At 50.4% G+C, this 25061-nt stretch overlaps 1 protein-coding gene across 7 annotated transcripts in view; it reads right to left on the reverse strand.

Annotated features, from left to right (window-relative positions):
- Positions 1-25061, reverse strand: part of SLC35F3 (solute carrier family 35 member F3) — a 313342-nt gene that overhangs the window by 105494 nt on the left and 182787 nt on the right. For 6 of the 7 annotated variants that reach the window (XR_009559304.1, XR_009559306.1, XR_009559303.1 and 3 more), the window contains exon 3: positions 709-1033. Coding sequence is in view for 1 of the 7 variants with exons in the window: in XM_030839522.2 (XP_030695382.1) it covers positions 709-1033 (325 nt within the window). In the remaining 6 variants the exon portion in view is untranslated. Of the gene's footprint in view, positions 1-708; positions 1034-16418; positions 16658-25061 lie in introns of those variants that run through there. The other variant, XR_009559307.1, reaches the window with a different exon arrangement.

Genomic DNA, 25061 nt, shown 5'->3' on the forward strand with positions numbered 1-25061 from the left:
GCACAGATGGGACCCCGAGGCTAACACTGACCATCCGACCCCCAAGGAGGCTGGGGGAGCCCTGCGGTCCATTGTGGCAGAGGGCTGGTGTCAGGGTTTCTGTCCTCTTTTAAAGGGAGGTCATATCAATGAGGAAATACCGTGAGATCATATCAACGAGAAAATACAGTCAACAGAGCTCAAAGAGTACCTTGACTTTGACGACCCCATGGGTCTGCCAGACGTTCAGACCCATGCAACCACATAACCAAAGGAGGAAAAGGCTTGCGTTGGAGAGGAGAGGAGAAATCTTCACCACGAACATCGCCACGTGGGAAGGTAAGTTACAGGAAGCAGCCGGGTCCCCTGGCTCCATGGACCTGTCCCCAGCCCAGTCTGAGGAGGGATAAAAGAGCTACAGGGTTTTCCCATTTCTACCCTTTCTGGGCACCTACCACAGCACACCTCTGGAAGATGCTGCCTTCTCCTGTCTAATACAAAGCAGTTCCTAGCGTTGAGGGGCTCGAGGCAGAGGAAAGGTGTTACCACTCTGAGGGGAGAGGATGCCGAGCCTGCAACCTCACTAAGACAGCAGGTGACACGGTGACTTCTCACCACGGTGCCCACTGGCCCCTCCCAGTGACCGCCACTAGGGCAGCCCGGTAGCATCAGCGATCGGGAGAGCAGCCCAGCACCGGGCCGGCATCCTGGCATCCCAGAGCCACCTACCTGTATCTCTGCTTCACCGACTGTTTCTCTGCCGACTTGCAGACGTGGCCCGCGTAGTACAACGGGAAGAATAAAAAGTTCCAGTTGGTGGCAAACCACGTCAGGGTGAAGGGAGCATCGAACTTCCTGAAGGTCAGCTTGGCGAGCTGGGTGGCACCGGCCCAGGAGGAACACACGCACAGCACCACTGCCACGCCCCAGAAGATCTTCTTGAGCTGCGCCTGGGAACATCTCCAGCAGCGAGGGCTCGGTCTCCCGCCTGTGTCGGTCCCCACCGGCGCCTGGGCCTCTGCCGGGCCCGGGGGGTCCCGGGGGCGCTCCTCCCCTGGGGGAAGAGAGGGGCACGGTTAACCGGGGCCTCCACACGTCCACCGTGGCCAGGAGCAAGAGAGCAACCAACTGTCATTGTCATGGCCAGCCACCCGGGGGAGGGAAGTGGAGATGGGGATAGGGGCGTGGACGCAGCTTCCTGAAACAAAACTTAAAGACATTTGCAGTGGTTTCCTTCTCCTCTAGAATCTTGACCCTCAAAAGATGGTGCATGGGCTGGCAGCATCAGGACCATCCCCAGCCTGTTGGCAATGGAGAATCTCAGGAACCCTGGAGTCAGAATCTTTACTTCGAGGGGTGCTCTCTGGGCCCATCTGGAGAAGTGGAAGCATTTCTCCAGAACCCATGGAGCGGCTCAAATAGTTCACCAAGTGTCAGCTCACACGGAGTGATGTGCTACCCGGCCTGGGCAGTGCTAGGGGCTGCGGATTCCCCCCCTGAGGAGGTCATAGGTCTTGACCTCTAAAAGCTCCCAGGACATTGAGAGAAGCTCCTCCCCGCCTGTTACTTAAGGGCAGGGATGCCAAGAGTCTCATCTTCTTTTGCACGGAGAGCCAAAAAAGATCTGTCTCTCTTATTTCTCTATTTGCTCTTACTGACTTCCAGCTGATGGCCGTCAGTCCCACTTTGAAGTGTTACTTAAAAACCACAGCCTCTGGTAGCTGGTGCTGTGCGAGGCCTCAGACGCTGCATTTGAGAATTGTGTGACTCCTGGAAACCAGGCTACAGGCCAGAGCACGGCTGTGCAGCAGCACTGTTCCCACAGACCATGAGAAGGGTGGAAAAGGCGTTCTTTTCCACTGTTTGGTTTTCATTCATGATTGTGTGCAGGTCAGTCGTCTGGAAATTTAAACAGAGCTGTAACTTGTATCAGATGTGACAGTGGATGGATGTGAATTTCCAGGCGACAGCCTACTTGCCTTTTATACGTTCAGCCAGGCACTTAGCTGAATGAGGGCACACAGTATAGGGGTACAGTATAGGGGTACAAAACATAATGGCACCAAATGTACTCTATGGACTTTGTTTAAACTTAGCAGTAACTTAAACAGCTCTAATGCCATGAAACCAAGTTTTGTACGTCATACTGTCTGAAATATAATAATCCTACGAGGAAAAATCCTGATTCAAGGTAGCCTATTATATAGGGATTAGCTAATCTTATCATGAATTGACAGGTCTGGTTTTATCTCTTTTCTTTTTTTTTTTTTTTTTGGCCTCACCTCGTGGCTTGTGGGATCTTAGTTCCCCGACCAGGGATCGAACCCGGCCTTTGGCAGTGAAAGCGCTGAGTCCCAACCACTAGACCACCAGGGAATTCCCTGGTTGTATCTCTTTTAGCCAAAGGTAGTCCTAAGCCTTCGTGGCTGGCCAAGGAGAGATAATGTCTTTACTGACCCAAAATCCTTGACCCCATCTGTACTGTGCTTCTTGACCTGCTTTATTAATATTTAATCTCCCTCTTCCTCTTTCTTTCCATGTGTGCATATACCTGAGTCAGAATGCCCTTGGAAAACCAAGTGGCCGACCACCTCTGAACTTCCAACAAGTGGTCTGTTTCTGGCATGGGCTGCAGGGCAGGGAGAAGCAGAGGGGGCAAACGCAAGGCAGATTCCTCCCCTTTTGTTTGATGCCCTCCCACCAGGACGTCTTGATTTTGTTCACAAGGAATCCCTACAACTTATGGCAAATTCATTTTCAGACAAAAGCATGCACGTTTCAATTTATACACTGGTTCTCTGACGTTTGGGGTGAGCCTCTGCAACCCTTCACTACTGGGATCATTTTCAAGCAGTGTTGTGGGCTGGCAGATTCCTCGACTGCCAGCATCAACCATCAGAAAGTCCTACTGAAAAGGTAATTACGGAGATGAAAAAAAAAGTCCACCTAGAAAGGCAATGCAGTTTCACGGTACTAACTGGCCATTTAAGAAGGGAGTCTGGAGGAGGGTGAAAACAATTCAGGCTCACAGCGTGCTTTTTCATCTCGTTTTGCATTATGGCAGATTAAGTTTTAAGTTTTAAAACTTAAAGGATGAAGCGGAGACTGATGCTATGTTGCTGTTACAATGAAAGAGGAAAATCACCAAATCATGTAAGATTGTACTGTTCAAATGCTTTTACAGATTTGGATAAAAGAAGTTATTCTCTAACTTTGTAAGCCTTCTGGCTTATTTGACCAGGGGAATACTGATAATACACAAACAAAATAAAGACGTTTTGCGCGCTATTATTTAAAAATAAGATAGAACGATGTTTCCCAAAGTGTAACGCAGTTAACAGGTATCATAAGAAAAAAAGGATCCCACAATCAGAAAAGCTTGGGAAACGCCAGGTAAGTCAGACAGGTTCCTTTGCTGTAGGAGTATTCAGGGCTAATGGATGTGGTGGATTTCCAAAAGGCAGCTAGAGAATGTGTGCTTCCCATATTATCTAAATGTAACACCTGTGATAGGACTGGGGTCCCTTGGAACACACTTTGGGAAACACTGGACTAGACCCATAAAGAATCAGAGGTATCCAAACCTAATTCACTGCAAACTTTCCGTTTCCCCACACCGAGTCTCCTATAGTAATAATCACTTACCAATTTCAATACCCGCTCATTCCTAAGAATTCTTTTAAACTAGACCTACTTCATGTAAACTAAAAATATTCTTTACAGAATCTTTAGAAAAGTACTGCATGGAATAAATAAAAAGCAATGCACTGTCTACTAATCTTAGTGCCCAGAGATATCGCTGGACAGTTTGCTGCACTTTTCCCAGTCTTTTTGTATCTTTGCACGAAACACACACGCGCGCACACACACACACAGCAAAACTGGGAGCATACTGTATTTTCGGCCAGCAGTCATTCACCCTGATGCGTAAGAGCATGGACTTTATAAATCTCACAGGGCTCTGTACAGTACGACGCATCCTAGGAGCGTTTCAATCCCCTAGGAAGTTGCCATGAAGTCTCCATCTGCCGTGTGCCAAGAACTCTGGGCGGTCAATAAATAAATATAAAACATGATTACGTCCTGCTCTTCAGGAACTTACAGTCTATCTGGGAGTGACAAAATGGATCTATGAAAGAATTACAGAACAACTACAAATGGAGTGATCTGACTGTAACACAAATTCTGAAGACAGCGCAACCAGTGTGGGCTGTGATCACAGCAAGAAGGGCCGGAGACAGCGGAAGCTTGGCCTGGGCCTTGCAGTATAGAAAGGCTGAGGAACAAGAGAAGCAAAGTTCAGGGTCAGGAACACGCCTGGTCTGCCCCAGGAGCGGTGAGGAAGGTGGTGAGATCTGAAATGCACCGTTTCCTTGGCCCACTGTGATGCTCAATCTTGCTTTGGTCAGACACACAGTAGGAGAAGTTGCCAGGCTGGTGGAAGGGACTTCAGCAAGTTCAGATTTTGGAATTTACATTCTCTAGGAAGTAAATATACATTGTACATGCCCCAGTGTCCATAACAAACAGATAAAATTAGTTGAAGCATAGGTATAGAATGACATAATGAATTTGGTTAGCAGACGCGTTTATTCTCCGCGATTTGAAACGCAACAAATGCATCCCACCCTACCATTCTCAAGGTCATTTTCAACAAGCTGTCCAACTGATGCTCAGATTTCAGAGAGAAGGAATTACCCCGGGGGGGGGGCGGAATATCCACTCTCAAAAGCCTCGCATATCTTCCCGTGCAAGAAACTTTGGTTTACTTTCTCTCCCCTCCTAAATTAACAAGTCGAAGGATTCCTCTGTGCCTGGTATCTCTCTTGTAACACCCCTGAAAGAGGCAGTACAGAGTGCCTCGAAGAATTCAGTACTGAGTGAGCCTCACGCTGTGTCCTGTCCCAGCTCCTCTGACTCTTATCACACAACCGGAAATACTGTTTATGTCACCCTCACTCACTAACATCCCCTCCCCACTAACAACCCCTCTATTTATGATCTTGAACTTTCCATCTTAACCTTGCACTTGAGCCAAGAGTTCTGGGCTCAGCGCAAAGTAGATTATATTCTCTGGCCCAATGGTTGTGCTGACAGATGCGGTCACTGCTGCCTCTAAAGGCTTAGTTTACACCACTTAAATCACTCGGAAGCGCTGGGGGACAGGCGGGCTCCCCCCAGTTCTATTGCCAGAGCTGCCTCCACTGAGCATTTTGGAGAAAGGGGTGTGTGTGTGTGTGTGTGTGTGTGTGTGTGTGTGTGTGTGTGTAAGGGGAGTGTTCTCCAGTATACAATGTATACTCCACAGCATGCCAAGATATAACCGTACCTGTGCGTGAACTTCCATCCTGAGCTCTGCTCTGAGTCAGGCAATTTACTGAAACCATGTATTAGTCCTACCTGCAGAATCACACCTGATACTTCTCTCCTACCAGGAATCTATAAAAACACATGCACTCTTCGGTCAAGCAGTACCTAGAGGCAATGTCTGCTCAGCGGAAGGAAACTCTAGGTCCTAATGGGTGAGCTGGAGGTCTGGTTTAGCCGCTCACTCATTCTGGGACCCAGGCAAGCCCTCTGTCTCTCTCACGAGCTGTCCATTGCTTTCTGCTGAGCAAATGATGACCTGGGGGCTTTTTAAGTTTATTTAGTGAAAGCCATTTCTCCAATGAGAAAGCTAGAACAATTGGAAAAATCACTCACTCTCAACTTCGAGTTCCCATAAAATGGCTCTTGCAAACCTCCAAGAGAACACAAATGTTTCTTTTTCGAGGTCCCCTGAGAATAGGGAGACCCTTGGTGACGCTCTCTGAAGAAGTGTCCAGGAAGTTTTGCACTTAGAAAGTGCAAGAGTCATGTCTTAGGGATGAGGGACCCAGTGCTGGGCTCAAAGACCACCCACTGGCTGGCCTGGTCCCAGCCTCCTGAAAGCAGAGAGATAGCATTGTGTAGAGACCAGGAGAAGACACCTCCCAATGACACCTCCATCAGTAAGATCTACACAGTTAATTTTTCACAGCTTTTTTTTTTTTTTTTTGTGGTACGTGGGCCTCTCACTGTTGTGGCCTCTCCCGCTGCGGAGCACAGGCTCCGGACGCGCAGGCCCAGCGGCCATGGCTCACGGGCCCAGCCGCTCTGCGGCACGTGGGATCCTCCCAGACCGGGGCACAAACCCGTGTCCCCTGCATCGGCAGGCGGACTCTCAGCCACTGCGCCACCAGGGAAGCCCCTCAAAGCTTTTTTGAGGCTTAATTTTCATAACCATAAAATTCACTTGTTTCAGGATTGCAATTCATGACCCTCAGTAAATCTACAGAATCGTGAAGCTATATCACCGCCATCCAGTCTTAGAACATTTCCATCACCACAAAATGGGTCCTCACGCACATCTGTAGTTGCTCCCCATTCCCCCCGCCTCGGCCCCAGCCAACCTCAAATCTTTCCATGTGTACAGATTCCCTCCTTTGTATATTTCACATGACTCTGTAAACTTTCACATCTGACTTCTTTCACTCAGCATAATTATTTGGGGTTCCTCCACGGCATACACAGCATGCGTCAGGAGTTCATTCTTTCTACGTCTGGGCAGTAGTCTATAAGGATATTCCATATTTTGTTTTTGTTTTTAACTTATTTATTTTTGGCTGCATTGGGTCTTCATTGCTGCACACGGGCTTTCTCTAGTTGCGGCGAGTGGGGGCTACTCTTCGTTGCGGTGCGAGGGGTTCTCATCACAGTGGGCAGAGCACGGGCTCTAGGGGTGCAGGCTTCAGTAGTTGTGGCATGAGGGCTCAGCAGTTGTGGCTCGTGGGCTCTAGAGCGCAGGCTCCATAGTTGTGGCACACGGGCTTAGTTGCTCCGCGGCATGTGGGATCTTCCCTGACCAGGGCTCGAACCTGTGTCCCCTGCATTGGCAGGCGGATTCTTAACCACTGCGCCACCAGGGAAGTCCCATATTTTGTTTATCCAGTCATCAGTTGATGGACAGGGGTATAGTTTCCAGTTTTTTGGCTACTGTGAATAAGGCTGCTATGAACACTCATATATAAGTCTTTGTGTGGATATGTTTTCGTTTCTCTTGGGTGGACTAGTTAAATTTTTAGGCCACTCAGCCCACAAACATTTATTGACACCTACTGTGGGGCATAAGGCAGACACCCCCTTCCCTAGGAGAGCCTGCTCAGCCTGAGTGGAGGGGCTTACAATGTCCACGTCATAGATGGTTCTGTGTCTCCAAATCCAACCCAAACAAACACAGTTGACGGCTGCTCTGGGAATACAGCCACCACCCTTTTATTTTTCTGGATTGCCCAGGGGAAGAGGGCTTGATGAACAATTTTCCCATTTGTTGATCACTGATGCATATACCCGTTCAGGGCCCAGCCACCCAACTAAATAGCTTTTATAAAATCAGGAGCTTGGAAGAAAGCTTTTGTTTATGGCCATTTGCAAGTGTAATTCATCTCCCAAAAATGCAGTTCGGGTTCTGTTTGTCTCATCTACTCATTAAATACTTGCTCAGTGAATTTATGGGTGATTGTTTTTTCTCAGGCAGTGGTTTGGAGGAAAGGGAAGAAAAGGCTCTCTCGTGTATCAGGCCACCATGGGCCCTGGGTGTCCCCAAAGCAATCCTGATTTTACATATCCCGACCAATGATGTCCACCTGTAGTTGCCAGACCATCTGTTTGGATTCTTGGACTTTGGGTCAGAAAATGTTCCCACTATTCATACATGCTGAGACCTCAGCCGTGCTCCTAACTGGCACCTGTCCCTGGGAAAAGATAGAATCCACAGATAATTAAACTTGACTCTGAGTAAGGGAGAAGAAGGAGGGCACAGGGACGTAAAAGACAAGTGACAGTTATTTTTTAATTTTTTTAGGCCGTGCCGTGTGGCTTGCAGGATATTAGTTCCCCAACCAGGGAACTGAACCTGGGCCCACAGCGGTGAAAGCGCCAAGTACTAACCACTGGATGGCCAGGGAATCCCCCAAGTGCCAGGAGATGATATACCTTTTTTAAAAAACCTGTCTTAATGTTGGAGTGTGACTATCCTTGCTTTGCGGATGGGACAGCTGAGGGTCTGACAGTTACTCTCCCAAGGTCACAGACTAGTGAGGGGCTGAATGCAGTTCCAAGCATCTGTCTGACTCCAAAGCAACCAGAGGAATGCAGAGCATCCTTAGTCTTCTCTTTGGAAGTTGATCCGGGCCATGGTGCTGAACACCCCAGTCAGAACTGCCGATCACTAAAGAGGGACTTCAAGATTCCAAGAGGACAGACTCTGTTTTTAAATTTGGAACATCCTGAGTACGTATGGAACTCTGGGCTGGGACTCACCAGCACGGAATGAGGGCTGTTATGAGATGAGTGTCTATGTCCTCCCTCAGTTTATATGCTAAGACTATAACCTCCGGTATGGCTGTATTTGCAGATGGAGCCTCTAAGGATATAATGAAGGTTAAATGAGGTCATAAGGGTGGGGCCCTGATCTGATAGGGTTGGTGGACTTATATTCTCCTCTCTTCTCTTTGTGCACATAGAGGGGAAGCACGTGAGGGCACAGCAAGGAGGTGGCCATCTACAAACCAGGAAGAGAGTCCCCACCAGAAACCAAATTTGCCCACACCTTGATCTTGGACTTCCAGCCTGCAGAACTGTGAGAAAATAAATGTCTGTTAAGTCATCCAAGCTGCGGTACTTTGTCATGGCAACCTGAGCAGACTGACCTGAGGGTATTACAGAAGGGACTGTGCTGTGTTTGTGAAGGTGTGAGGCACAGACCGAGAGCTGTCACTGTGCTGGACAGGGTGAGGTGACGAGCTGTGGATGACTATTTACTGTGACAACCTCTTAGGAGAAGAAATAATTACCATATCATAGCCAAGAGAAGACTAGAATGACATGCAATGTGCGATCCTAGATCGGATCCTAGAACAGAAAAAGGACATATGGTTAAAAACCAAAGAAACCCAAATAAAGTATGAACTTCAGTTAATTAAGAATGCGCCAATATTGGTTCATTAATTGTGACAAATGTACCATACTGAGAGAAGATGTTAATAATAGAGGAAACTGGGTGTGGAGTAGTTAACAACTCTTTGCAGTGTCTCTGCAACTTTTCTGTAAGTCTAAACTATTCTAAAATAAAAGATATATTAAAAAAAAGAAAGAAAGACCTGCCGCAGATGACTAGATTAGAAATATCAGATACCACCTTTTATTTGTCTGCCTTCTCTGAATTGCTTAAGTCTTTGTTGTCATTCCTGGAGATCAGTGCGTAGAGACAGAAGAAAACCTGGCAGCTGCAAAGTTGTTTTTAAAAACCCAAATTCTTTCCCTGGTATGGATACAGAATTGGGAGGTGAATGAAGGCTGCTTTTTGCGGGGTGGAGTGGGATGATGGGAGGTTTGTCCGAGATTCCCCGGAAGTTCCACCCGGCTGCAGAGCTAGTCTGAATCAGGCCTAGATCTGGTCCACTCTCCTGCCATCACCACCACTCTGGTGAACAGACACTTGTACCGGCCTTTCTGCCCCACTCCTCACATCCTTAGAGGTCCCCGAATAACTCCCAATGTCCAAATCACAGTGCCTCTTGCAGTGGATTTAAGACAATTCTGGAATGTTCACAGCCCAAGGCGCACGTGAGAACGTGACTGGATACGGGTAAGCTTGAAATAATGCCCTTTGCGCCTTGAGGGAGGGAAGAGGCCACTTGGGAGGGGAGCAAGGGCCTGTTTGGACCCGTGGTCTGAAGACACCTGGGCTGGAGGGGATCAGTTTTAATCCCCGTGCCTGCCAGTCGTGGCCTGTTCAGTCTCCCGAAGTCTCACCGTTTCCACCGCCCGCCCGGGCACATGACACCTCTGTACACAGCAGACGCTCACCAGGGACCGATCAGGAGATATTCCCGCGCTGCCGGTGACCCGCACACAAACACCGACACAAGCACACACCCCTCTTCTCTGCCATTTCTATTTATCAGAGGATACGCCCTCACATCCATGTTGTGGGAATCTGGCTGCCACGTCTCACGGGGAGAGCGGGGCTCAGGAGGGCAGACTTCGTGCAGCACGGCCCCCCAGGAAGCAAGGGGTGCGTGGAGCCTTCCCCCCTGGAGGGGAGCAGGGGAACAAGGGTGATATTTTAACTGGCGGCCTGGGGGGTTACACAACTCATCTTGATGCACGAAGCATTGTCTTCTAATACATCCTGTTCTCAGTGGAGTCGTGTAACGTACATCTGTAAGGCAGGACTGAGCTTGCGTGAGGTATGACAGGTGTCGTCCTCGGCTTCACTCCTCCCCGAGGGCAGGCCCTCTGCGTGGGCTGAAGGTGATGGGCTGAGCTCATCCCGGGCAGAGGGGCTTTGCTGTGGAAACGCCTGGGCCAGCCCCAGGCAAAGCTGAGAAGTGGCACGCTCCTCTTTGGGGTCTTTCTAGACGGCTTTTTGTACCCCCGTCATTGGGGGGCCGCTGTCTGGAGTCCCGTGCTTTCCTGCTGCTGAAGAGCCACAGAATCTAAGTGCTCACCTAGCTGGGCTTTCCTCTTCCTGCTGCAATGCCAAATCCCACCCCTGAAACACACACACACATGCACGCGCATATGCACACGTGCACACGCTCACGCACACACAAGCACACATATACACACACACAAGCACACAGGCACATATATACACACATGTGCACATACACACATGCATATGCACATGCACATACACACAGGCACATATAAACACACATGCACACACACAGACACACACACACAAGCACACATACACACACAAGCACATAGGCACATATATACACACATGCACATGCACATACACACCTACACACACGCACACGCATATGCACACATGCACACACACAAGCACACGGGCACATATATACACACATGCACACACACATGCACATACACACCTACACACACGCACACGCATACATGCGCACACACAAGCACACGGGCACATATATACACACATGCACACACGTGCACATACACACACGCACAAGCACATGCACACGCATATGCACACACACAAGCACACATACACACACAGCACATAGGCACATATATACACACATGCACGCACATACACACACGCACAAGCACACACATAAGCATATGCACACACACAAGCACACAGGCACATATATACACACATGCTCACACATAGACACATGCACATACATAAGCACATACACACACCTACTCACATGCACAAGCACACACATGCACATACACGTGTGCACACACACGCCAAATTTCTGACTTGTCCTGGGTCTAATTCCCTCAGAACTCTGCTTCTCTGGTTAGAGCTAGTAAAGGGTTTAATCAAATAAACCAAGCTCTGGTAATGAGTAAGCTACTTACTAGACTCATAGACTGTTCCTGCTGAAAGAGCCAATGGAAGATCTACTCTAATCCCCTTTCTTTTCAGAAAAGAGAAGCCTGGGCTCCAGGAGGTGAGGAGACACGTCCCATACATGAATCAGCTAGTGGCGGAGCAGGACACAAAAAGTGTCCTGCCCCCAGGCGGGGCTCTTCCCCTGCACGCTCCCCCCAAGTGACATGGTGTCTTCACCAGTGAGAACGGGTCACTCGCCTAAAAGGCTTTTAAGAACTACATCTCTTCTTGCCTCTCCCACACAGCTCCTGTGAACACTGTCCCACCTCTGCGAGCCTTCCATCCATCACTTCTGGGAGACAGTGCCACTTCATACATGACAAAGAAGATCCAAGTCAGCAGCGCAGGTCCTCGGCTTCCCTCCCCCGCAGCCCACATTTCTCTGTGTCTTTGCCCTCATCTCTTCCCTTCTCCTTTGCTGGGCTAACCACCCCTTCTCTGGTCCGTTCTGCTTTCCCAGGGCCCCCCTCCCCTCCCCCTCCCCCTCCCCCGCCTCTGGCTGCTGTGTGTCAATCACATTCTCCTGGGGCCACCACAGACCTGTCCCAGGACCAGCCTCCTTCCTCTGGTTTCCAGAACCGCCTGCTCTCCCCAAGTCCCTCCCCTGCCCCCTAAAGAGAGCATAACTCCCCCCACCTCTCTCCCTGCTGGGCACCTTTACCTGCTTTTCTTCTCCTTCCCCAAACACTCACCCCTTGCCATCTGGCTGGGGGACCAGCACCCACTTAAAACTGTTTCTACACAACCACATCCTTTGGCCGTACCTGATGCTCCACCACGCTTCCTCTTTCTTGGCTTTCTTCCTGGGGTCTCCACGATGCCCTAGGATCTGGGTTCTGCCTCCTATCTCCCTGGCGTCTGTGGCCAGCAGGCTTCTGGGCCAGCCTGTTCACCTCCACGGGGCCACCTCCCACCTGAGCTGTCACTCGGCCGCCACCGCCTCTTCCTCCCGGGTCCTTGTCTCCTACACGCCACACCTGCCCTTGAGGGAACCGCCAAAGCCTCCCCTTCAACTTGTCTCAATTGGACGTCCCCTGTCTCCCTTGCTGTGACTGCCAATGGCATCTTAATCTTTATCATTTTTTTTTAATTTTATTTTTTTTGGCCGCGCCGTGCAGCTTGTGGGATCCGAGTTCCCCGACCAGGGATCGAACCCGCGCCCCCTGCAGTGGAGCCGCAGAGTTCTAACCACCAGACAGCCAGGGAATTCCCTACTCTCATTATCAAGAGGGATATATTGTAACTGTCATTTCCATACCAAAAAATGGATTCCCAGAGAGCTCTAATCATTAAACCAAAGTTACCTGCTTCAGCAGGAGTGGCGGGCCCCAAACCTAGTCCATCTAACTCCAAAGCCCTCATTCTTTCCGCAATTCTACATGTGGCCGGCCTCTTGGGGGAATTTACTGTCTTGTTCTCAACCGTTAATTCCAGTGCACGTAATTTTACTGAACATGAATTAGCTGGTTGTGAATATAGATGATGCGAGTAAATACTCTACTAAAGATGTGTTACTGATCAATATTCAGGGTCTCAGTCCAGTGGGAATGCCAGGAAAGGAATATGAAAACAAGATGTGCTGTCCGACAGGACAGACGCCATCACCCTGGCCGGAAGTCCCTTTTCAAGCCTCGACTCCTACCTGAGGCCCAGCTGCAGACTCCTCGTGCTTTCTGGCCAGACCTGTGCACACGCCATTCCCTCTGCCCGAAAAAGCGTCCTCTCCCCTCCTTGCCTGACAAGTTTTCTCACTCCCATTGCAATGCCTCTACCTCAGATTACCCAGTTATCAGTCTCCCCGTAATCCTCTGTCCCCAGCTCTGAAGCACAACTTACTACCTTGTGCCGGATAATTTATTTATCTGTATGTCTCTTTCCCACTAGACTGAAACTCCCTTAAGAGAATGAAGCTAGCGTTGCTCCTCTTTGCATTTCCAGGGCTTAGCTAAGTAGACAAAGGACACAGAGCAGGGTCGGAGGAGGTATTTGTTGGGTAAATGAAGTCATCTTGTCCATCTTCCTGTGTTTGAGTTCCACTAAGCGCTGTATTTTCTATTTTGGTTTTATATGTACCACATGCTGGTGCCTTCTTGCCTCCCCTTAGAAGACACACCGCACAAGCTAATAAATATTCCTTGCTGGCTGTGTTCCGTTCCTGAAGCCTGCCTGCCATCCACACAGAAACAGCCACAGTATGGGGACCACCTTATCCTGCACATCCAAGGCAAAACAAAATGATTCAACACTTCCAAAACAAGCATGCAAGATGCAAATGGTTTCAAAAAATAGACCCAAAGCCAAACTGAACACAAATACCAAGGGAAAAAATGCAGGCAGAGAGAAAGAGCTATAGGAAAGTCTAGGCATACCCAGGGCAGGTTTAATCAGCTTTGCCCTGCAGACTCTTGCTGACACACACAGGGATCCTATACAAAAAGGCCATTGGAGACTTTCTAGTATCACCGGAACGCTGCTTCTAGATACTTCTAGACGCTTGTAGATACTTCTAGATACCCCACACGCGCACTCTTTGAGAACAGCAAGAAGGTCTGCTGAAGGTGCGAGACGGTCTGTGACTGGAGGATTGCCAGATCTTTATTAAGCACCTACTGTGTGCCAGGCCATGTGCCAGGCATTGTCACCTACCTGCCTTCCGCACTGCATTCATTCCCCAAATTCTGCTGAGGTAGATGGTTAGTTCTCTTCTACAGCTGAGGAAACCGAGGCTCAGTGTTTATGATTTATACACATCACACTGCAGAAGGGGAGTCTTCATCCCCAGATCTGTCCGATTCTTAGTTTAATACACTTTCCACTATCCACAGACATTTACATGCAAATGTTGCTTTAAAAACCAAGCTCGTGGACTTCCCCGCTGGCACAGTGGTTAAGAATCCGCCTGCCAATGCAGGGGACACAGGTTCAATCCCTGGTCTGGGAAGATCCCACATGCCACAGAGCAACTAAGCCCGTGCACCACTACTACTGAGCCTGTGCTCTAGAGCCCGTGCGCCACAACTACTGAGCCCACGTGCCACAACTACGGAAGCCCATGCGCCTAGAGCCCATGCTCCGCAACAAGAGAAGCCACCGCAATGAGAAGCCCGCGCACCGCAACGAAGAGTAGCCCCCACTTGCCGCAACTAGAGAAAGCCCGCGCACAGAAACGAAGACCCAATGCAGCCAAAACTAAATAAATAAATTTATTAAAAAAAAAACAAAACCAAGCTCGTGGTTTGCCATGATTGTCCCTGCGAACAGGAGGCTCAAAGCTCACCCGGCAGTAGCCCTGAGAGACTTGGGGAAGGGTATCCCCATTTTCACCCCCTGATGGCAAACCCCAGGCCTGGCTAGAGGGAAGCACCTGTGCTTGGCATGTCACCCCCCCCCCCGACCCCTGCAGCACATGAGGTCACAGTGCCCAGCCTCGGAGGCCCGCCATACATGCCCAGCCTGATTCCGAGGGCTCCTGGGACCGGTCCTGCCCGAGGTGGGCCGGGGGCTGCCCGGGGAAGGTACCCGCTGCTGAAGAGCAGAGCTGACCTGGCTGACTTAAACAGTGCGGGCAGAGCAACTTCCTATGAAGACCGCATGAACGAGCAGACATTTCCAGTTTCCCCAAGGGAAGCGAATATCCAACCCTTCCCCTTCCCAACCTGCGCATATATCTAGGCAAGGTCCCTGGGAAGGCTTCAAAATGCAGTGCCTCACCCCGACCCCAGAGGTAGCACATGCACTGAATCCAGGTGTAGCTCACTGATACGACGTCTTTCCTAAGACTGGGATATGGGGGAAGGGAGGAGACAGCCACTCGAAGGAAAAAAAAAAAAAATCAACCTCCTAAAGGTAGGAAATGAGAAACAGGTAAGTCGTTGCAGGTTAGTGCAAAGTGATGTTCTGAAAAGCATGTATCCAACAGCCCGGGATTCCATTCCTGCTTCCCCACCTACTAGCTGTAGGTCTTGCACAAGTCCATCCACCTTTCTGGGCCTTGGAGTCCTCATCTCTAGGAATGGGGGGTAATGGTACCAGGCCCGCTACTGGCGGACTTCTGTGGACCCGCCGAGTGCGGAGCACACAACTGCCCTGCTAGCTTCCGTCTTCCTCTCACTGGTTCTCAGTCTCACTGTAACAGACATGAACTCGCGAGGGAATACAGGGTCCTCGGAGACCATCACACAGAGGTCCCAGCTCCAGGATGCCGTCCCAGGGACATAGCAGAAGCCGGGCTCACTCTCAGAGCCCACGGGCTCCTGTTTGACTGGGCTCCTTAGTTCAGGAAAAGTGAGGGCCTGGAACTGAGGGGTCTGCTTTCCTCTCCCTGCTGCCGGTCCCTTCCCAGCCCCCCACCTGGCCAACCTGGCCAGCTCTAGGGAGACTCGGCCACTTCGCCTCTGCTTCCTGGGAGGAGGAGTCCGGGGCTGAGGCTGGCTCTCTCTGCTGCCCGTCCCATGCTTGCCATGGGAAAGCAAGGTCTTCTGTGCTCCGGCGGGATGCCCGCTGGGTCTGAGTAAGGCACAGCTCTCCGGGGCCGCCGGGGCCGGGGGTCTCTTCCTTCCCCTGGGTTCTGCCTCAAGTCCCCGGACTGGGGGGAAAGAAGGCGTTTCCAGGCTGCTGCTGGCTTTGCGCTCACCTGCTGGCCCTGCCACGGAGCGGGGCATCGCTGGGCTGGTGGGCTGGGGAAGGCTCAGAGCGAGCCGAGGCGAGGCGGGGCGTGGGGGTGGGGGATGTCTCAGCCTGCGGCAGCCAACCCTCTCCCGCCTCGCCTCCGGCAGCTGAGCAACGCCTCTGGTCAGCCTGGGGGCATGGAGGGCGGCGGTGGGATGCTCCAGACCCAGTGGGCTCAGGACAGGCCTGGAAGAAGCCGAGGAGCCCGGGAATGAGGCAGCCGGGTGGGCAGCCCGCGGCATCTCGGGGCAGCCGGGCGGCCGAGTCGCCAGCCCCGCAGGCGCGCGGCGCTGCCCGGGGGCCACAGGTAACAGGGTGCCGGGCTCCCGTTCCAGGCCCCGCCGCCCCGGGCCGTTACCTTCCACTTTGGTGAGGGTCAGGACCGGACTGTTGCAGGCGCTGAGCGGGGCCACCCGGGCCGAGTGCTTCTTCATGATGAGCCGTCCGCCTGCAGGAGCGCCGCCGCCGATCGCCTACATGCTGGGGCCGGCTGGAGAGCGCCTCGCGGGCCCGGGGGCCTCCTCCGGGGAGGAGCGCGAGCGGCTGGCCGCCCCGGCCCTGCCTTCCCGGGCTGCCGTGTCCGCGCGGGGCTCACTGCGGCGGCCGCCCCGCGGAGCGCATCGCCTCCGGCCGCGCAGCCACTCCGCACCGCGCGCACAGCCTCCCGCTCCGAGGTTGCCGCAAACTCCAACGTCACGTACAAGTGCGCTCCCCGCTCCCACCCCGCGGGCTCACCTGCTCCGCCCCCCGCCCCGGGCCGCCCAGCCCCGCAGCCCGGCTTCCTCCCTCGGAGCCCGGCGCCGGGTGCAGCCTCCGGGCAGCGGGCCGGCCCGCAGCTCCCCGGCAGCCCCTGCCCTTTCCTGTGACCAGCGCAGGGGAGGGAGGCCCTGCAAACTTAGCCTCAGCGCTTCACAAGTTTAAACGGGGAGTTGTTCGACTTCGGACGGAGAGCTGCCTCCTCCCTGCGCAAATTCCTGAACTATTGGTTTACGGAGCGAAGCTTCCCGCGGCTGGCATTAACGTCTTTGAATGAGTCTAGGGCACATTTTCTGCCTGACCCCGGCGGCCAGCTCTTTTTTCTTCTGGAGACGATGCCAAGTCCAGAGAAGCAGGGCAGCCACAAGAAAACCAAGGCTTGAGAGTTCTGCCCCTGCCCCAGTCCGGAGAGGCCAAACTCCCTGGGAAGCGGGGAAAGCTTCATTTCCGCCCAGATCCCAGGTTTTCGCTGCAGCTTTTGCCTCTGCAGGCACTGGTCTCACTGCTCCCACTCAGACCCACCTGTAAGCCACTGACCAATGATGCTTGATAAAGAGCAATGACATACCTCTTGCATCACTAGCTGGGCGATCCCTGAGTGACTCCCTGGTACCCAGGACGTTTATCCCATGACAATGCATCATCAAAAACACCCTGCCATCATCTCTGCAGGTAGGATGCACAGGACTTGTGTGGCCCCCAAACTCCAAGAGTTTTATGGGCATCTCATTCACGCATGCGCAGCCATCAGTGATCCGCTTTGGTCTCAGTCTCCACTGGGAATCTGAAGGCTCCGTAGTGACTCAAGGTGGGTTTCGTTGTTATTGTTAAGTCCTTACCCAGACTTTCGGACACCCCCCCCCCCACTCTACCTGGTTTCCTGTCTCAAAGTTGATGTTCTACTCTGTGACGGCATTCTCAGCACCCATCAGGGTAACTCGGTGGCATGGCAGAGGCGGAGAGTGACCTCAGAGCTACAGGGTTTCCCTAGCCTGGCACCTACCAGCTGTCTCTGGTGACATCCACCTGCATGCTCCCAGGTCTCTGGTAAAAGTGGTTGCTACAAGCTGCTCTTGTAGGCTTCTTGTTATTACTTGCCCTCTTGAACAGCCGTGATGAATAGAATGGCTCCTGGGTCTCCAAAAAGCCAGGGCTTCCCAGGGTTGCTGCCTCATCACTATAGCCAAGGAAAGGTTTTTAGGGTCTCCTCAGAGCCCTCTAGTGGTAGCCTCCACGCTGTGCGCCTCTCACAGGGAGCTTGTCCCCAGATCCCGAGATGACATTACAGTAAGTCACTAAGCCATTCCTTTCCTCGTAAATATTAAGCACAAATAAGCTTAAAGCAAAAAACAAAAACAAACCAAAAAACAAACAAAAAACAAACCTCTTCTATAATATTCTTATGTGTTATTTCATCAAGTTCATCAATCAACATTTACTATATACCCAGTAACTAAAATAAATATTACATCATAACAGCACCCATTTTTTGAGCACTATGTTTCAAGTACTGTGCTAAGTGTTTTACATAAAGCATTTCATCTTCTACTCACAAAAGCTCTGTAAAAATCACTGTTACCTTGTTTTACAGATGGGGAAACTGAGGTGAGGAGAGGTTAACTAAAATGTCCCAGGTCAAACAGGCTGAGCAGGGATTTCAATCCAAGTCTGAACGAATCAAAAGCCTACACTTACCACTGCTCTGCTATTCTCTTACATTATAAATGTAAAATGCAAAAATTCCACGTAACTATTCCAGCTGAGGTGGGAGACACAAGTCATCCATAATCCATTTCCTTTCATTTGAATGTGGTTTTGGAAAAGCTCATCATGCTCACGCTTGTCTGAACTCTCCACACTCATTCTACTGCACAGGTCACAGCCAAACTGTCCAGTAAATATCTGTCTGATTGTTTTTTAGGTTATCTACTTTCTATTTATCGCAATGTTATGTACAAGCCAAATAGGTAATTAAATGTTATCAATATTAAATACCCCTGTCATTAATTTCACTCATTAACTAACTGTTACCTAAACTTCTTTTCCCCCTGCAGGATACCCCAGGACCTTATGATACCTGAGAGATCATCACCTCTTCATGGCTGTCAATTTCTGCTTACCAAAGAGGCGGTACCAATTCTCAATTTCCTCCCCTTAATTTTAAGTACTCAGTGCTGTTCTTTTTTTTCTATATTCAACTCGATCAGCCTTGGGTACTCCCTCACCTTGTGTTCCAAACAAACAAACAAAAAAACTTACTCTCCCTCCTGAAATAAAAAACAAACTTCCTGCACTCCACTTTAAATCAGGAGTCCCTGCTGATTTCCATATGAGTACTGCCACCCCTCAGCATACATCTTTTTTGGGAGTAGGTGTGATGCGGATGCAATTTAAAAACTTACATACATAAAATTATTCTAGAAAGTTAACTGTGTACTGGTGTATGAGTACACAGTAGTATTTTGAGAATTCCAACAAGTTAAAACTCTATGCTGGAGTTAGGCTATGATGATCTAACTCAGGGATATCTAGAAAATCACCAAGTTCCCCACTTAACACCTAAATCTCAAATTACCAAAAAAAGGTGCTAATAATTCTTTCAACAAAGAGAGAGACATGATCCCTGAAATATCAATGGAAACAACTTTGTATAAGTAATATCCAGGCCAGAGGATGGAGCATTTGACCTCTTACCTCCATTTCTCTTTGGAGGGTAGGAGTGTGAGCTAATAACTGAATGATATCATTGGGCATCCACCTGTCTTAAATTTAGTATTACAGGGATTTATCTGAAAGGAGATCTGGGGTGACTTTTCGGGTCATATTCATTACCAGATCTTCCCTGTCATCTTCTGAAAACGTATGGTATGGTGGTTCGCCCAGCAAAGCCAAGCCTTCCCTTAGCTCTACATAAGATGGCAGCTGTTCGGACAGAAGCCTGTTCTTTGTCACTAACCCCACTCCCTCGTTTGTTTTTCTCTTTTCATCAGTGCAGTTGAGGAGGGGGGATATTTAATGGAAGTTTGTGGCTGCCTGGTACGGTGCGCTCATAAAGACGACATGGTCTTTGTGTCCTTAGTATTATAGCCCGATCACTGAAGTTAAGTTCACTGAATAGATACGAGGGTAACAAGGCTTTGACGCAGAACTTACACACCACAAGCCTGACTGTGACACTCCCTGGCCTGCCCCCAACAGCGTCTCTACCGTCTCCCCACTTCCCACTTGCAAACCAGAGAGGAAGAAGTAAAAAGAGGGGGCCCAGAGAAGAAAGGAGGTGAAACAGCCAGGTTTTCCTACCACCAAGTGGCTCTATTTCAATTGCAACCCAGCGGTGGGGATCCACCCATGACCCTTGAGGGGTGAATCACCAGGAAGGGGCTGCTATGCAGGGCCTGGCTGATTCCTCAAACTCTGGAGGCTCGCCATGCTTCCTCCTGGCACTGGGCTCCCAGCTCTGGGCTTACACTCAGGCTCCAGCCTCCCGAAACAACTCGCGTTGCCCAAATACCCTGTCCTGCCTTCCTGAGCAGACTCGTACTTCTGACATCCATGGGGTCACTGGCCTGTTCTTTCCTCTGTGCTGGTAAATGAATACCTACAGTCCAACTGTACTATTCCAAGAAGGCATCCAATCTCTTTGGTGGGGTTAAGTGGTACTTATGATTCTCTTGAGGCCAAGACAGCATGGAAAGTGTCTTGACCAACAGCCAGGAGCTGGAGTTTGAACTCCAGCCTTGCCCATCGGAGGGGCCAACCTTGAGTGGTCACTCAGCCTATCTCGGCCTCGGTTTCCTAATTGGGGCCCGAGAGGGTTTTCGAACTGTGTTTCCTGGTCTCTATGCAAAGCAACTCTACTTTGACCTGTCGGGGTTCCATGTTAGACCTGGTTTATAAAAATGTTGTCACTGTAAAAAGAAAGTTCTGAAAACCACTGACTCTATAGCTTCCAAGATCCTGTCTGGCTTTAAAATTTGGGGTGTGTGAAATTATCTTCTTAGATAAGACAATGGTCACTGCCTCCAAAGGCCTTAAAAGGATCTTATTCTTTGTGAATATCTCCACTTAGTTAAGTAGACTCTTGCTTTAAGTGGTTTTCTCACTTTTTGGACAAAGTTAGAAACACATTTACATTTGTCAAAATTCATAAAGTTGTACAGTAAAAAGGATGAACGTTACTGTTTGTAAATTACATATCATTTTTAAAATTGGGAAAATATGTTTTACATATACAAACATATATATAACTGACTTTAATATTTAATAAAATATACCTTTTACCATGTTTTGGCTGTTCTATTCTATTCTATTTTTTCTATTCATCTTGTTCTATTCTTTTGTGTTCTTTCATTGCAAAAAAATGCCGACTGTGATCACCTTAGTTGGTTTTATACCTTCCTCATGGGTCATAATCCACGTGATTTGAAAAATATTGTTAACAATAATATTCTTTGTATGTGATGATCTTTACTTAATCGGTTCAAAATAAATAATAAAAATGTAAAATCCAGCTAAGATTTTCAATAGCCAGAAAGCAGACCACTTCAATTAATTCACTCTGAACTATTAACACTGTTTCATCGTCCTCCTACAGTATTAAGTAGAAGAGTAATAAATTATTTTTGTGGTTACCAGCATTTAAAAATAATCACTTAAAGTTGTTCCAGGAACCAGAAATGGACTTTTACCCAAATAAGTCGGTCTGCAGCAATCAGAGTGGAGCAAACATTGGTATTTCCAACAGGAGAGAAAGTCTCATGATTAAAAGAAATTAACTCTCATGCACTGGGCAGCTCATTGCCCTGATCCGGCAGGAATAATTGATAACCTTTTTCAATAACTTCAAGTGCAAGTGCAGGAAACAAGATGGTGGCCTTCCCCATCTTCACATCTCCCTTCTCTTCTTCAGCAATGTGTATGACCAGGATGAACTCAGACTCACTGCGGTTCCATAGGATTTCTCCTCTTTCTCTAAGGAGAAATGTCAAGGTTGGACAACTCCAGGCAGGACATCAAGAGGCCAGATCACTGGATGTCACCAGTGGGCTTCCAGACACATCCTGTCCGGGCACCTCCAAGCCTTCTCCATGGTGACTAGACAACAGCTGGCCCTGTGGTCATGCTGGGCCCAGAGCTGGGATCATGATGAATGATGGGGGAGGCACAGAGGTGGGAACAGGATGTCCGGTAGTTTCCTTTGTGGATCCTAGGCTGTCCTGTGCTCAGGGAGAGCAGCACAGCTGGGGGCGCTCCTAGGTGGACGCCTGGATTAGCCTGAGGTTCCCTCTCCTGGGACTTCGGAGACCTAGCCAGGTGCCAACACAGTTGAGGGGTGTAGAGGGACCACACAGTGTCTGGTCCCCAGTAGGTACTCAAGAAATGACTGTTCTCTTCCACCTTGGGAAATGGACATGCCAGCTGCCACGAATTCCTTCCAACACCCTGAGTCAGTATAGAAAGGGGCACTGCTTATAAATGTTTTCATTAGGGCAAGTTGTTCAATCTCTCCAGGCTCAGCCATTTCATCCTTAAAATGGAGATAGTACTGGTAGATACCTTATGGTGTTGTTGTGAAGAGTAAAGGAACTGACACTATGGTAAGTGATTACAATAGCATATGGCAGATGGCAGGCACTCAGAACACATCAGGCGCTATTTTCAGTCTCTCCCACTAGGTTCTTTAATGGGGAGGGGCCATCTCTGTCTTGTTGTTATCTCCAGGGCCGAACACAGTGTATGGCGTATGTAGCAGGTGCTCAAAGCAGGAAGGAAGGCAGGAAGGAAACAAGGGAGAGAGGGAGGGAAGGAGGAGGGAGGATGGAGGAGGGAGGGGGGGAAATTCACAGGACCCAGAGTTCTTCTAGAATTGTCGGCTTCACCCTCCTCCAGGACTGTGCCTTCCGCCCGCGTGGTACCAGGGGTGACTAACCGCGCTGGCTGATTCCCCCGTGCCCAGGGCTCTCTGGCCCTCGCTGGCTTCATCTCAGAGGAAGTGCTTTAGAGACCAGGACAGTGGACCCAAGGTGCGGAGCCCGATCAGATGGCATTTAGCTCAGAAACAGCTGCCTGCCGTCTTCCGGATGATTCATCGACCCCAGCTGGCCTCCCGTCCGATCCCCCTGCTCTTCCTCCTCTGCGGGGTGGGAGCTAGGATGCTGACCTACATCACATCCCTGTCAACACCCGGGGCAGACTCCCTTGGCTGGGGTTTGTTTCCAAGGGTGAAACAAAGCGACTGGCCTTCAGACTCGGCTTGAAAAGAGAAGATGTGTGGGTTTGGGAAGGAGCCACTCCACTCACGAGTTACTAAGCGCAGGACAGGGCAGCGCCCGCAGGCAAGGGTGCCGTTCCCTGAGGACCATTCAAGTTGGGCGGACAGAAGTTCGGAAGTTCTGATTTCTGAGCTCGGGGCCTGCTCTGACTCAGAACGCCCTTTGCATTTGTCCGAGGCGGTGATCACCTCTGCCCCGCCCTGCAGTTAGCTGTATACTCTTCAGCTTCCTGCTGGGCTGTAAACCCTGGGAGGCAGGGACCTTGCCCACGAACAGGGCCTATGTAAGCCTCATTGAGGGAAGGAATGAAAAATCACCAGGGCAGAAAGAGCTGGAACCTGCCAGTGGTGGAGAGGGACAAGAAGCTGAGTCCAGAGCAGCAGACTGCAAGAGGCGGGTTCCGTCAGGATGCATGTCCTGAAGCAGCCCCTGCAGGAATCAGGGAAGTCCTGCCCCTTCGTCCAAGGAGCTCCAGGCAGCACAACTTCCTGTGTGCTCTTCACGCCATCCCTGACCCCCGCTGGCTTCTTTCCTCTCCTGAGGACCTGGCTCTCCTCCTCGGTTCCTCGTTTAGGCTGGTGGATCCAGGAAAGAGCTCAGCCCCCGCCCCGCATTTTCCCAGTGCCAGCAGCTGCTACACGCCCCTCACCTGCCCCTTCCTCTACCCCCCCGCCCCACCCCGGTTCCAGGCCCACCATCCTCCTTGCCAAGCGAAACGTCCTGGGAAGTGTCTTCTGTTGACCTGACCCTGGAATTCCTGTGCCTAAAACCCTCCTCCTTGCTAGACTGCTTTCCCCGAGGTCCCCGAGGTCTTGGTCTGGCTCTTTTTTTCCCTGAGGACAAACTTTCCTCTGGCTACTGGTGCCCCCTGCTTCCACCCAAAGAACAAAGCACGTTGCTCCCAGCAGAAGGTTTCACTCTTGGCCAAGCTGCTGCCTTCAGAAGCCCTCAGGCCCTGCCCTGGCCTCTGGCTGTTTTCTGCCACCTCAGTCTCTGGTTTCAGAGAAAGGGGGGCCCTGGTGGAGGCCAGGAAAGCCAGGTTCTTGGTGGGGGAGGGACCCGAGTGTGGCTCTAGCATTCCTGCTCTCTGGAACTCACGCTTACCAATCACTTCGTTGAAAGGCTTCAATGAAGCGCATATTCTGTTCCTGGGGGTGTGCTCCCTGCTCGGTGACAGTGAAGGTGAGTTCTGACCAGTGACACCCCACGCATGACATGCTGAGGCCACACCTCAGAGCACAGCTGACCGAGCCCAGTGGAAGTCTGTGAACTCCCTGCGTGAGAGTGACAACTGTGCCTGTCAGAGATGATTACCAGATGATCCACTGGCCCAAAAGTATAAAGTGCTCCAAAGAAACAACTGTGTCTTCCCCCAAAGCACTGAGAATGGCCCTTTTCTCCCTTGTTCTGCATAAGGTATCTATTGACCTGTACTGGGCATGTGGGGGACTGGTTGCAGCAGTCACCAGACAAGCAGGTGCAGGACAAAGGAAGAAAGACGTTCACGATTTAATCAGATACAAGGAACACACCTCTTTTTTTTTTTGGCAAAAGCAAACAAACCAAAATCCTGCTTAAGGCCAAGTCTGTTCTTTGCTTGGGGGCTGAAAGAGAAGGTCCCACCAATTCTGGACAAAAGCAAGAAGAGGCCAGAGGTCTGGAGGTTACCTCCTCCTCCTGACTGAGGCAGTTGGTTACGCCTTCCCGCCCAAATGAGTGGCTAATGTAGGACAAGGGGACAAGCCTCAAGGTTTCCCTAAAGCTCCGGTGGGGTTTGGAGGGTTAAAGGCATGCACGGCTGTTCCTAAAATTATCTTGCTGGTATTAGAGTATTTCTGTCTTGTGGATTCCAGAAATATGTTCCAATGAATAACTCCTTGTCACTTTGACAAAGGTGAGCTTCTCAGTGCTTCAAGGGCACATCTGAGGCAATGGATCAGGGACCAGCCCAGAGCACTCGTTGGTGAGACCAC

The sequence above is a fragment of the Globicephala melas genome, chromosome 16 (assembly GCF_963455315.2).
Source record: "Globicephala melas chromosome 16, mGloMel1.2, whole genome shotgun sequence".
Taxonomy (NCBI): domain Eukaryota; kingdom Metazoa; phylum Chordata; class Mammalia; order Artiodactyla; family Delphinidae; genus Globicephala; species Globicephala melas.